At 35.3% G+C, this 13,106-nt stretch overlaps 2 protein-coding genes across 2 annotated transcripts; one reads left to right on the plus strand and one right to left on the minus strand.

Moving 5' to 3' along the window:
• The first annotated feature begins 3,555 nt into the window (after window positions 1-3,555).
• Window positions 3,556-5,681, plus strand: LOC107820452 (metacaspase-3-like). Its single transcript, XM_016646741.2, has 5 exons — window positions 3,556-4,043; window positions 4,361-4,691; window positions 4,781-4,895; window positions 5,165-5,323; window positions 5,407-5,681. The coding sequence occupies exons 1-5, from the start codon at window positions 3,620-3,622 to the stop codon at window positions 5,464-5,466; spliced, it is 1,089 nt and encodes a 362-aa protein (XP_016502227.1). The 5' UTR covers window positions 3,556-3,619; the 3' UTR covers window positions 5,467-5,681.
• Window positions 5,682-6,387: 706 nt separating this feature from the next.
• On the minus strand, window positions 6,388-8,662 carry LOC107820450 (uncharacterized). The gene is made up of 2 exons (XM_016646740.2): window positions 7,712-8,662; window positions 6,388-7,081 (listed from the first exon to the last, which is right to left on the minus strand). The coding sequence occupies exons 1-2, from the start codon at window positions 8,559-8,561 to the stop codon at window positions 6,735-6,737; spliced, it is 1,197 nt and encodes a 398-aa protein (XP_016502226.1). The 5' UTR covers window positions 8,562-8,662; the 3' UTR covers window positions 6,388-6,734.
• Between the last annotated feature and the right edge of the window lie 4,444 nt (window positions 8,663-13,106).

Here is a 13,106-nt window from a genome sequence, read left to right on the forward strand (position 1 = left end):
GAACTTCTCATTCACAAGGTCGAATTGTGCTTATTCATAAGACGAAAACCTAAGTTGAAATCTCAAAGTTACATGATTGATCAACCAAGCATACTATGCAGAAAGAATTCATTTGACAAGTTCATGCAACTAGTATTCAAAAATATGTTTGCCATCCATGAGCTCCTCAATCTCTTATGCTAGTAATCCATAAATATTACTCTGTATAATCTAGTGGAGGCCATTGGCCGAGAAGCACTTTGATAAGATGATAAAATCCAGTTTTAAGTTCCAATTAATCCAGCTAACCCCTCCTGCAAGGCCAAAATAAAGAAACCGGAGCAGACAGGGGAAAAGAAATCTATCGACTATAGCATTTGGACATCAAGACAAACTTTTGTTTTGTTAAATATCGCAAGATCACATGAAGAGAGAACGATACATCTAGAAGGACTAGATGATGCTCAAACTAGTGCACATTAATCAATCCAGATTAACGAAGACGTAGACCACATATTCATTTTCTTAGTGGCTGCCAATATTAATTTTCTACAACCAAGGACGAAACAAGATCATTAAAGAAGATTATTTTCTCTTAATGTAACAATTCCTCAGGCAACGTGATATACATAAATTGTCTAGCGAAATTCGGATTCTCGAAAATATTAATTCTTCGTGATAACACTAAGATGATTCTTTGACTACAGAAGTAGTGAATTAATGCCCATCCCACGAAAAATTAGCATATATTCCATTCTTTACATGCAACCAGCAAGCTGGCATTCTATGTTGTTCCAATATCCTAAAAAGAAAGATACAACACGGTTGAGGTATACTCCCTCCATTTCAATTTGTTTGAATCTTTTTGGAGTACAAGGGGCCAAATTGACTAATTTTCTATATGAATTGGGCTGTAGATTCTTTAAGTTTTTGAAATAAAATTTACGTATCTAGAAATTACATAAAAGGTACTAAAAGTCATAGAAACTTTATTTTGTTCTGAATTTCTATTCTAGTAGGACTCTCTTTCTTGAACAAAGGGAAAAAGAGGATTAAATATCCTTCATATGCCTTATCCTTTTTTTGAAAAGAAGTCTTACACTTTTATAAATTGAGGATTTCTGATTCTCAAAACAATAACAATAATAGCATCCAAAATGTAGTTATAAAGAGTCTTGTTTAGGGTAGATTTTTTTCTCAAATCTCAAGGTTCTGAAAGAATATAAAACTCAATCATGATAAAGGATCATACCTTTCAGAATATAAAAGATAGAATCTACTATGCCGAAAGACGCAAAATAGATTGATTCTTGTTTCTCCATCACCACATCTGGAAGAGAATAAAAAGCTTTATACAAAGAATAATAAGGAGATAAACTAATGAGTAAAGTCGTAGATTAGTTCTCTTGGAAGTGCTTAATTAGAGTGCGTTTGGCCAAGCCGCCAAAATATGCTTATTTTGAAATTGTACTTTTTTCGGGAAATATTTTTTCAAAAGTACTTTTGGAAAAAAATAGTTTGTGTTTGGCTAATTCAATTAAGAAGTACTTTTTACAATATTTGATAAATAAATTATATTTGGCCAATCTTTTTAAAAGTATTTTTGAGTGTCAAATTACCAAAAAGAATAGTACCAATGTTTTATAATTCTTTTAAAGAGAAAAATAAACTCAAATATTATAATAAGATACTTTTATTATTTTTTATTTTATTTAATTAAATTATAAAACATAAAGTAAACAAACATATTAAAGATTTAAATCAATTTTACATATATAGTTATACCAAAGCATATATTATTATCTAGTATAATTAATTATTGTTACATGATGATTTGAATAATCAAAATACACCATTTAGTATGAATTAGAAGTCTATTCCATAAATTACTATATATTGATAATCTAGTATGAAATAATAAGTAAAGTCACACACACATAATAATATTTCTCAATAATTTCATCTCTACGTCTATCACACAACGCCTCCATATTAGTAGAAGACTTCCCTTGTATTTCTAAAGGAATATCGGAAGGCCCAACTCCGTCCTCAATCTCTGCAGTAATGTCTTCCATTAGTATAATAATTGAATTCCTTATCCGTAAAAGAATGTCGTCGGATAAAATTATGTATAGCCATGATAATTGTAATTAGATGATTCTGAGTGTCAAATTTGAAAGATGGCATTGAGCGTAAAATAGAAATAATTTTAAATATATAAAAATAAAGTTTTTTGTAAAAAAAAAATAGTTTAAGTATGTTTAAATTCAAATCAAAAAGAGTAACTAATTATTAACAACACATAATGTATAATTTAATTTTTTTAAAAAATTTAAATTAAGAAAAAAACTAATTAGTATTACCTAACCTTACTAACTTTGTCCTAAATTGCCAAGTGGCCTATTGTCAGGCTGCCACTTGGCTTAATGTGTGTTGCGTTTTATTCTTCTTTTAATAATATATAAATAGATTATATGATGCAATTGTGAATTTATTACCTATTTGTATGGTAATTTTCACAAATTAGATTTGATAATTGTTTTAAAGATTCGGGAACTAATAACATATAACAAAAGAAATTATAAATGATTATTTGTAGGAAGAGAATTGATAATCCAAATAAAGATGTAGATAATTTGCTTTAGTGTGAAAAAATAAGAAGATAATTTGGAAAGTTACAAGACATTACACCAAAAAAAATTCAAAAACAAGAAAAGCCAATAAAGAATTTAGAAAGTTACAATATGATTCATGTATATGATATCTTTAATTTTAAAAAAATGATAAAAACTAGAAACAAAAATGAAAAGAAAAAACTTAAATTAGTAAGGGATAATTTTGAAAATATAAATTTATGGTGAGGGTAGTTTTGTCTTGAATAAATTAATTTTCCACTTGTGCTTCTTGGAAGAAGCTAGAATTTTCTGCTTCTTCCCAAAAGCGGAAAAATTGCTTCTGCTGCTGGCCAAAAGTACTTCTCTGTATTTGTCAAACAGCTTAAATTTTTAAAAAATATTTTTTTGGAGGAAAAAAGTACTTTTGGCCTCCCAAAAGCCTGGCCAAACAGGCTCTTATTATAGGTTAAGTTTCATGATAGTCATCCAACTTTCATTTTATTGCATTTAAGTCATAAACTAATATTTGAAATGAAAAAGTAACTCAATTATGTCTATATACATCACAAAAATAATTATAAAACAAAAGCCAAAAAATAAGGGAAACACAAGTAGGCTGCCCACTTTTTCATATGACACCACTTTAAAAAAAATAAAAGAATCGAATATTAGGTTGTGTTAGAAAATAAGTTTCTTTTTCATTTTTTAAATAATATCAAGTGAATATTACATATAGTGAGTTGCTGAAATAGTTATACTTAACATGGCTATTTTGTAAATACAGCAGCCTAGTGTGTCTTTCGAGACTAAATTTAGCATTAATTTCGGACATTTTTATTTTCTGTAACATATAAGCATAATTGAGTTACTTTTTCATTACAGAAAATTAGTTTTTGGATGCCGTGAAACTACGCCAAATTTATATGCCTCCTATACCTCCTATATATATCTTGATCAATCCACTCAATAATATTCAGAAACAAGGAACAAACGACTTTCATATATCTTAGCCCTGCTCTTTCATAATGGACAGCAGGAGATGCCAATGCAAGTACTGCAGCATGAAAATGTCAGCTCCCATTGGAGCACAAACCATTTCCTGCCCAAGGTGCCAATCTGTTACACAACTCCAACCTCCAAGAAATAACAACGGCTTTGCCAATGGGGTTATTAACAATGTTATGACCGCAGTAAACACAGGGTTTTCAGCTAGGCCAGGAAGGATGAATCCAAATGCCAATAATTCTCGGCCTCAACAGTTCAACATGTCACCACAGATTAGTATGCGACCTCCAGCAGTGCATGGACGAAAACGAGCAGTACTCTGTGGGATTACCTACCGGGGGCATTCCAAGAGTCTGAAAGGAAGCATTAACGACGTTTTATCCATGAGATATCTTCTGGTTCAGAAGTTGGGTTTTCCCAATGCATCTGTACTTGTCCTTACAGGTATCTCCTACAGTTCAAAAGGGGCAGCCTGGTGCACAAAGGATCTCGCGTTCATGCAGGGTCCAAGGAAGGGCCGTACCCCCAAGAAGTGTGATATAGACAATCTAACCTAATATTGGTTGCTTTCACGGCTCGAACCCGTGACCTATAAGTCATACGGAGACAACTTTACCGTTGCTCCAAGGCTCCTTTTCACCTGATTCACGTCTAGAAAATAAATGTTTATGTTACTACTCCCTCCGCTCCCAGATATTGTTTCCTATATTCTTCATTCTTTCTTTATCAGGTTACTGACATATAATACATCAAATTTACAGAGGATGAGAAAGATCCATGCAAAATCCCAACCAAGGGCAATATCAGATCAGCTCTACGTTGGCTTGTTCATGGTTGTCAGCCAGGAGATTCACTGGTGTTCCACTACTCTGGCCATGGTACACGAGTACGTGACCGTGATGGTGATGAGGTTGATGGGCATGATGAATCACTATGCCCTGTCGATTTTGAGACTGAAGGAAGAATACTAGATGATGAGATTAATCATACCATTGTTAGGCCTTTACCCCGTGGAGCCACACTTCATGGCATAATTGATACTTGCTTCAGCGGAACCTTCCTTGATTTGCCATTTATGTGCAGAATAAACAGGTTACATGAACTTCTTTTTTCATGTTTGATGCAATGAAACTTTATCCTAAGTTATCGTAAAAGTACTATGTCAAAATGTTTTCAAGCAGGGCGGGATACTTTATGTGGGAAGACCATCGTATCAGCACATACAAAGGCACCAGAGGAGGAACAGCAATCTCTATCAGTGCCTGTGATGATCATCAAAATTCTGGAGATACAACGGTTAGTATCCGTATATACAAATTGCACACCTACTCTTATATTGACACTAAAATCTCTAAACAAATTAAAAAGACTCCTGGTAAACACCAAACTAATGTAAGTATACTAACACGATTAAGCCGTTATCATAACTAGTTTGTGTTGCCTGTATAGGTCTTTTATTTCTATTGTGTTCCGCTATGTGCTAAACCACAGATTTCGAGAGATTATAGATATGTTCACTTCTAACACCTTCACTCATCAAATTACCGCACCTTGGATTTCTGCAGGCTTTCACAGGATTTCCGACAGGTGCCCTGACATATAGTTTCATCAAAACATTGGAGCAAGAGACTAAATTGACTTATGGACGCTTACTTATGAGTATGCACAATAAGATTCATGAAGCACAGAAAGGAGTAGGCATGAATGGTGCAAATGAAACTCAGGTACGCTTTTATGATATTGTCAAAAAAAAAATCAGTGCAGCATTGCATCATCATCGTCTCATGCATTTTATTGGTCTTGCCAGGAGCCTCAACTATCCGCATCTGAGCAGTTTGATATTCACTCGAAGATGGTGGCTTTATAGGAACATAAAGTACCAGTCCGACTACAACTTCCCTGGCATAATCTTGTTATAATAAATCTCAGAACTTCTTTTAACTATATTTGGTTAAGTAATGTGTTACTTAGCTTCAGTTGCGTGTAGATTCACTCTTATAATGATGTTTTCAAGTGAATCATTGTCATATATTTTCCTATAAACTTTAATAACACTGACAATACTTCCAGATGGTAATTTGCTCAGAATAGATTGTCTACTTGTACATGTTGTCACATTCGTCAGACTTCATATATCGATTTGTTTTCTAATTCCATGTATATCAATACTACAACCATATCACAAGATTCTGTCAAAAGCTCCTATAAATAATGTTCAAAATGATCCTTACTGGATCACATAATCCTGATTCTATTGTTGACGTACTTAAAATGGATAGCTTAAAGTCGCATTTCTGTATAATCAGATAAATTTGATAGGGTACTTCACACTTAAACTGATAGATCAGAAATGAGCATTATCTGTCAAAATCTCCAATGGAAGATATTGCAGTAAGATCCATATTGGATTAAACCAGGCAGGATTCTAATGTTGATGAATGACGATGTACATAAAAGGGATAAATAGTGAAATCAAATGTCACATTTCTGTATAAGAACTAAGAAAATAACAGTTAAAGGGCACTTGACACTTAGATAAATGATATATGAACTAACACAAAGTCTTGACTTATGTTGTTTCTGCTGCTAATGTTTCTGCTAATTACTATTGTGTGTGATCACAGACAATAGTAATTATCCTATCAATTTTATTGAAAGAATTATGATGAAAGTTTCTATATCGATATTTTACGATACAAAGTGAACTCGAAAAAGATCAACATTGAAATCTTCGAAAACCAAAAGAGAGGTCAAATATAATCTACATGAAAGAAAATGAGGCCTGAAATTAAAAGTAAACTACTCTGCTCAATTTGCTGTGAATTCAAGCACTATATAAACACAGCCAAACGTGCATATGCATGTAAGTGTGCTTTCGACTTGTAAATTAAACCACTAGAAAAACTAAAATAATCACAAAACATAGCTAACTGATACAAATGTTACTTTGGGCCTTCATAGGCATTTTTCTGCTAAGAGCGATAGGTACAACGCAGAAACCAAAGGACCAGATAGAGGAATAAACACAGCAATATAATCTTTTCCTCCACTTCACATTTTGCGCCACCCTAGAGACCCCTTCCTTGGCAGAAAGATGGGACTCCATTTTCAAGTTGAAAGTTCTTTTTAGAAAATTCAGTGAAGCAAGAGCTTACGAGAAGCTGTGCACCAGCGGGTGTAGCAATCATGGAGGTTTGGCCAGTCAGAAGAAGGGCAATAGGTAAAATGGTGAAGCCAGAGGGACAAGACCTTTTCTTGCTCCTCTTCTTGTTCCAATGTTCCAATGATCTGCTCCAATACTCTTTCAAGCTCAGCCCTTTCGCTAATGCTCAAGACTGGAGTGTCTGTGCCATTGCTTGCTCGGCATAGCAATGGCAGCCATGACATCAACATGTTCATGTTTGTCCGCCTTAGATGTTCTTTCGTACTTTCTTCATCCTCTGCATCTTTTCCTATTTCTCTGGCTTTCTTGAATAAGAAAGCTAGAAAGGAGCACAAGACCATAAAGAGAAATTCAGAACATGGCACTTTTACTATCCCAAAATGCAATTAAAGAAGAGAGATGGTGATTATTTTATGCCAACCAAATATCAAATAGAATAGCAATTCAAGATGAGATGTAGTACACAATAAAACTCTGAGAATAGGTAATAAAAGTTTTCTCTGTGTAATGAAAGATTAATAGTGTAGCCGCTTAAGGTTGGGAATGGAACGAATTATTGCAGTGTATTGGATCCAACTGCACTGAAAAAGTTAACTGGTAGAACCAACACTTAATCTCATGCATAGGAAAGCATTCAGGCTTATGAAGTTGCTAAAAAAAAGAGAGCTCGGTGCACTAAGTTCCCGCTATGCACGGGTCCGGAAGGGCTAGACCAGGGCTTATTAAGTTGCTACTACAATCTAAATATCCTACTGTAGTAAAAGCATTCGGCTTTGGATTGTTTTTACATATGTTTCGTAAAATATAGTATTATATTGTGTTGTATTGTTTTGATGGATCGCTAAAAGATTGCATAAGATGAGTTCTATACATATTTTTTCCAAACATGTGTAGTAAAAAAATTGCGAAAATTAGAAAATGATCAAAGAATATTCCATAGAAAATATACCTGAAAGTTTAACAAGAGACCCCTGAAGCCGCGCCTCAGCAGAAAGAGAAAGCCAAGCCAACTGTGAAGCCGAAGCCCACATATAAACAGCTTCATCAACACAACCACAAGCTGCCATCTTCTGAGCCAACCACAGCAACTCCGCCGCCAACTTCTCAGCCGAGCATCCGAATTGTCTCAGCTGGTTCCTCGCCCTACGCCGCTGCCACACAACGTCACCATAATACCTAATCGCCCTCAATCCGCGGCCCAACTTACCGATGTAATCGCCACCATCCCCACCGGACGCAATTCCGCCTTCTTCCGCCGCCACGGCGGATTCAAGCTGACCAAGTGTCCTCGTAAAAGCCGCCGACAAGGCGGCGCAATTCACTTCCCTTAATGCTTCGTTACCCTCCAACAGATTCTCATCAATTAGCCTCTCGGCCAGTGATCTCACGACCTCATATTTCCTTGAACTCACCGGAATATCATTCACAATTGACAACACTTGCGTCAACGCTCTCGATATCCCCGACTCTCCACCGCCGCCTCCCACGGCTGCCGGAGAATAAATCTCCCCCTTTTGAGGCTTCAAAGGGTAGCTGTTGTCATATTCTCCAGATGGAAAAAGTTTAAGAAAGAAGAGAAAAGATTGAATAAGGAACCAACGTATAAATTCGAGAAGTTTGTATTTTTCTGCTAAGAGGAAGAAGGGTTTATCAGCGAAGATAAAAGCAGATGTTAATATGTTTCTCAAAAGCAAAGGGGCTATGGAGGAAGAACTGCTCTCCGTCATGGCGGAAAATTCGCCTGAACTGCTGGGTGGTAAATGACAATAATGAGAAATTTGAGGGCCAAGAAAACGCATTATAGACAAATCATGGGAGACTAATTTTGGACCATAAAAACAATGTACATCTCACGCATTGCATGCAAATCTTTCTGCAGTCGTTGTCAGCAGTTAATTTAATTATTTCAAACGGCGGATGGTACCAAGAGGGTTAAAAAGGAATACTTGGCGCTTGGAGTTGGGTAAAAACTAAATGAATAATAGAGTCGATTATTTGCTATTTTTAAGGGCAACGAGATTTTAGCGTAATGGTCAAAATTTGGAAGAATAATGAGAGTAAATCTCCCCACCTTTAATTGGTAATCAATATTGTCTATATTTATGTTGGTTGTTACCAAAAAAGGCTAGCGACTATGATTTTGTCTTTGTTATTGGTCAAAGAATCGGGCTACATCCATGTTCATGCTAGGAGATTCTTCTGAATAGTAAATATTCAACTTACACTAACCACTTGACAGACATAACACGCTAGGCCCTACAGCTGTGCTCAAAATTGGTTTATGGACGGTTACATTTATACCCGCTTTTTGGGTCACATTTTAATTTGTGCACAAGCGTACCCACTTTTCACGTAACTTAAGCATATGTGGCTGAAGTATCAAAGGCAATCACGCAAAACTCCAGCATTCTAGTAGGCGGGACTGAAGTAGCAACTGTGCTGAAATTTTTGTTTGTAATTGCTGAACTTAAGCATAGTAGCTGAAGTTTTTGTTTTGTAACTAACGAACTTAAGCTCTAGAGCTGAAACTTTTGTTTGTAACTAGCGAACTTCAGCTCTAGAGCTCTAGGGGGCATGTTGTACCCACACGAAGTAACTTAAAACAACATTAACAGGAACAAAGAAACATCAACACATTACCAATCCAATCGACAACTGAAATATCCAATTTCCGCCATACCCAATTCACAAACAACAATATAAAATTAATAATTAATTTCTCTGTCCCATTTTTACATCAAAATTGTGCATAAGATTCAAGTTGTAAAACCAAGATAGAACCTTTACAGCTGAGGGTGTCGGCGAAAAGGAAAAAATGATTGAAAGGAGAAATAAGAAGAAGCAAATAGGGATGAACTTTACTTCTGAAAAAAGAAAAGATAAAATTTTGAGGAGGAGAAAGGGGGCTGAAGTTGTTTAAAAATGGGTATAAGTTAAAACTTTTTAAAAAATGAGTATAGGTTAAATGGGGCGACCAAATAGGGCGCCCCGTGCAATTTTTATCTCCGTTCACTTGTACTTGACAAGTATATTAAAAATAGATTTTCATTTTTACTTGTCACTTTACGTATATCAAGAGAAGACAAATTTTTTTTTCTTATTATATTCACAGTATTTATTTTTTTTCTTATTATATTCACAGTATTTATTACTCATTTCAAATCATTTTCTCAAATCCAATAAAATATGCATCAATTAATATGGGTATCATCGTAAATTATGCACTTCATTTATTATTTCTTGAGGGGCGTGAAAAGTCAAAACGTGTCAAGTAAAAGTGAACAGAGGAGTATGTATCAATTAATATGAATATCATGGTAAATTATGCACTTCATTTATTATTTCTTAAGAAATATAAAAAGTCAAAACGTGTCAAGTAAAAGTGAACGAGGGAGTATTAAAACAGCCGGATTGCACATTGGCCGGCTAGTTGTAAGTTCTTAGTACTTTTCATTGCCAATAATAAAAAAAATCGTGCTAAAACAATCTTATATATACTCCCCCAATCCTGTTTATACGACATTGCACACTAATTAGAGAGTCAGACAATTTAATTTAACTTTGATTTTAAATATACTTTTTATTTTTTAATTATGAAATTTTGTATTTTATAGTAACATTTTATGTAGCTTTTAAAACTGTGAATTTTTTATTTATTTTTTTAGAATAAAGAACCGATGCTAAATTCACTCTGGATATTGGATTCTTAATTTGATCCCCGTGAGGCTCATTAATGATAAATACACCAAATAACCCTTTAAAATACACTTATGCAGAAATAAAAGAAGGAAACTACGACAAATTAAATTCAACGCATGTTGCCTATCTTTTTGGTAAACTTACATTGGCGGTGATAGGTAGCAAACTAATCATTACAGCAAAAACTATTTGCGTCATCACTTGTTTGAAAGTAAATTCTGTGTTCCGAGCCCTTAAAATCCTCTTTTTGTCTCACCTCAATTTGCGTGCCCAATCCGGACGCATTTCCGGAAATTTTTTATGTGAAATCTAAATAAAATAAGGAAATTAGTCTTTAAAATTAATTAAAATTGACTTTGGTCAACATCCTTGGTAAATTGACTCGGACCCGTGATCCGATGGTCTCGTAGGGTCCGTAGTAAAATATGGGACTTGAAAGTATGTCCGGAATCGAATTCCGAGGTCCCTAGCCCTAGAAAAGAATTTTTAAAGAAAATTATTTGCTGGAAAGTATAAAGGTTTTTAGAAGTGAATTGATGAAATTGTTGATGATATCGGGCCCGTATCTTGGTTCCGAAGCCCGGCACAAGTTTAAAATAATAATTAAGTTGAATCTGTGAAATTTGGTAAAAATCGGAATTGATTTGATATAAATCGGACGTATAGTTGAGAAAATAAAAATTTTGATGTTCTTGAGTAATTTTATGAATTTGAGGTTTAATTCATGGTTGTTGATGTTATTTTGATGATTTGATCGCACGAGCAAGTCCGTATGATATTTTTGGACTTGCGTGCATGTTTGGTTTGGAGCCCCGAGAGCTCGAGTGAGTTTTGGATAAGCCACAGAGTGAAATTGGACTTAGGAAAAATTGTTGATATCTGGTATGTTTGCCCAGGCCTCTGATCTCACAATTGCGAGATCAGGTTTCGCAAATGCGAAGTTCTCGGGCTTGGGAAATGCGACCCAGGCGTCGCAAATGCGAATTAAGCCTGGGCAAGCCATAATCGCAAATGCGACATTTTGGTCGCAAATGCGAAAGGGGACAGGGTCGCAAATGTGACTATTTCTTCGCAATTGCGAGGATAGTAGAAACTCCTAGGGTTCGCAATTGCAAACCCCTGATTGCGAACCCCTGCTCGCAATTGCGACATTAGAGGCCTGTTAAGTGGAATTTCAGACGGGATTTCATTTATTTTACAACTTTTCAAACCCTAAAATATTTTTGGGCGATTTTTCAAAGGCACCAACTCTTCCAAATCATTAGTAAGTCATTTTTAACTTATTTCTTTCAATTTAATCCATCTTTTTAAATGATTTCATTTCAAAATCAAGAGTAAATTAGGTGATTTTGGGTAGAACTTAGGATTTTCAAATTTTGGGGATTTAGATCTCGATTTGAGGTCCGATTTCAAAATAAATTATATATTTGAGTTCGTGGGGGAATGGGTGATCGGGTTTTGGTTCGAACCTCGGGTTTTGACCATGCGGGTCCGGGGTCGATTTTTGACCTTTTGGGGAAATCATTAGAAAATCTATTTTCATGCATTAAAATTGGTTTATTTAGCATTTATTAATGTTATTAAGTAAATTGTGACTAGATACAAGCGGGTTGGTGGTGGAATCAAGAGGTAAAGCGGTAGTTAAGGCTTGATTGTGTTTGTTGCATTAAGGTAAGTGTTTGGTCTAACATTAGCTTGAGGGAATAGGAGTTGTGGTCTTATTTGCTATGTGTTAATTGTTGAGTACGACGTATAGGTGTGGTGACGAGTATCTATACGTTGGTGTCAAGCATGCCCGTGAGTCTTATACTATGATTATTGTGACTCCGTTATGTATTGTCCGTGCTTAATATGATAATTTTCAATATGGAACAAGGCTTATGGAAGTATTCTTGGTAATTGAACATTGTAGAGCATTGGCTCAAGTTGAAATTTATGTTGTGAAGTGATTGTGGAAATGAGGAGAGGTTTATGATATTGTTGCCCTTGCCGAGATGTTATTGCCTATGATATTGTTTCCCTTGCCGGGATGTATTGCTTATGATATTGTTTCCCTTCCCGGAATATTATTGTTATATCATTATTCCCTTGCCGGGATTCCATTGTGATTTTTTTATTGATTCTGTTGCCCGAATTGCTTGTGATTGTTGCTTGGGTATGAATGAGTGGAAAGCACGAAGGGTGATGTCGTGCCTGATATTTGTGAGTGGGTGTTAATGCACGAAGGGTGATGTCGTGCCAATATTGTGAATGTAAAAGCATGAAGGTTGATGCCGTGCCATGATATGAGTGATAAAGCACGAAGGATAATGTTGAGCCATGATTATGTGAGGTAAAAGCACGAAGGGTGATGTCGTGCCGAATCTATTGATTCTTATGGTGAGAACGAGAGTAAAAGCACGAAGGGTGATGTCGTGCACTTGTTATTGTTCTCCTTATTCCTGCTTATAGTTGAATTATGGTGTTCTTTATGCTTCTTTACTGAAATTTTGTTTGTACTTGATATTCCCCGCATCATGTTTCACTTCCCATCTTTAACTGCTAGTTTCTGTTATTATTACTTGTCATATATGATTTAACTGCACAAGTTTAATTGGTAGTCTTGTCCTAACCTCGTCACTACTTCGCCGAGGTTAGGCTCGACA

The sequence above is a fragment of the Nicotiana tabacum genome, chromosome 7 (assembly GCF_000715075.1).
Source record: "Nicotiana tabacum cultivar K326 chromosome 7, ASM71507v2, whole genome shotgun sequence".
NCBI lineage: Eukaryota > Viridiplantae > Streptophyta > Magnoliopsida > Solanales > Solanaceae > Nicotiana > Nicotiana tabacum.

What these genes read in the sequence shown, in the direction of transcription:
- LOC107820450 (XM_016646740.2), bottom strand. Translation starts at nt 8,561, where the DNA reads ATGCGTTTTCTTGGCCCTCAAATTTCTCATTATTGTCATTTACCACCC. An exon ending in GTCTCTTGTTAAACTTTCAG is followed by an intron (nt 7,082 to 7,711) that starts GTATATTTTCTA and finishes GCTCCTTTCTAG; the next exon opens with CTTTCTTATTCAAGAAAGCC.
- LOC107820452 (XM_016646741.2), top strand. Translation starts at nt 3,620, where the DNA reads ATGGACAGCAGGAGATGCCAATGCAAGTACTGCAGCATGAAAATGTCA. An exon ending in ATCTGTACTTGTCCTTACAG is followed by an intron (nt 4,044 to 4,360) that starts GTATCTCCTACA and finishes TCAAATTTACAG; the next exon opens with AGGATGAGAAAGATCCATGC. An exon ending in TTTATGTGCAGAATAAACAG is followed by an intron (nt 4,692 to 4,780) that starts GTTACATGAACT and finishes GTTTTCAAGCAG; the next exon opens with GGCGGGATACTTTATGTGGG.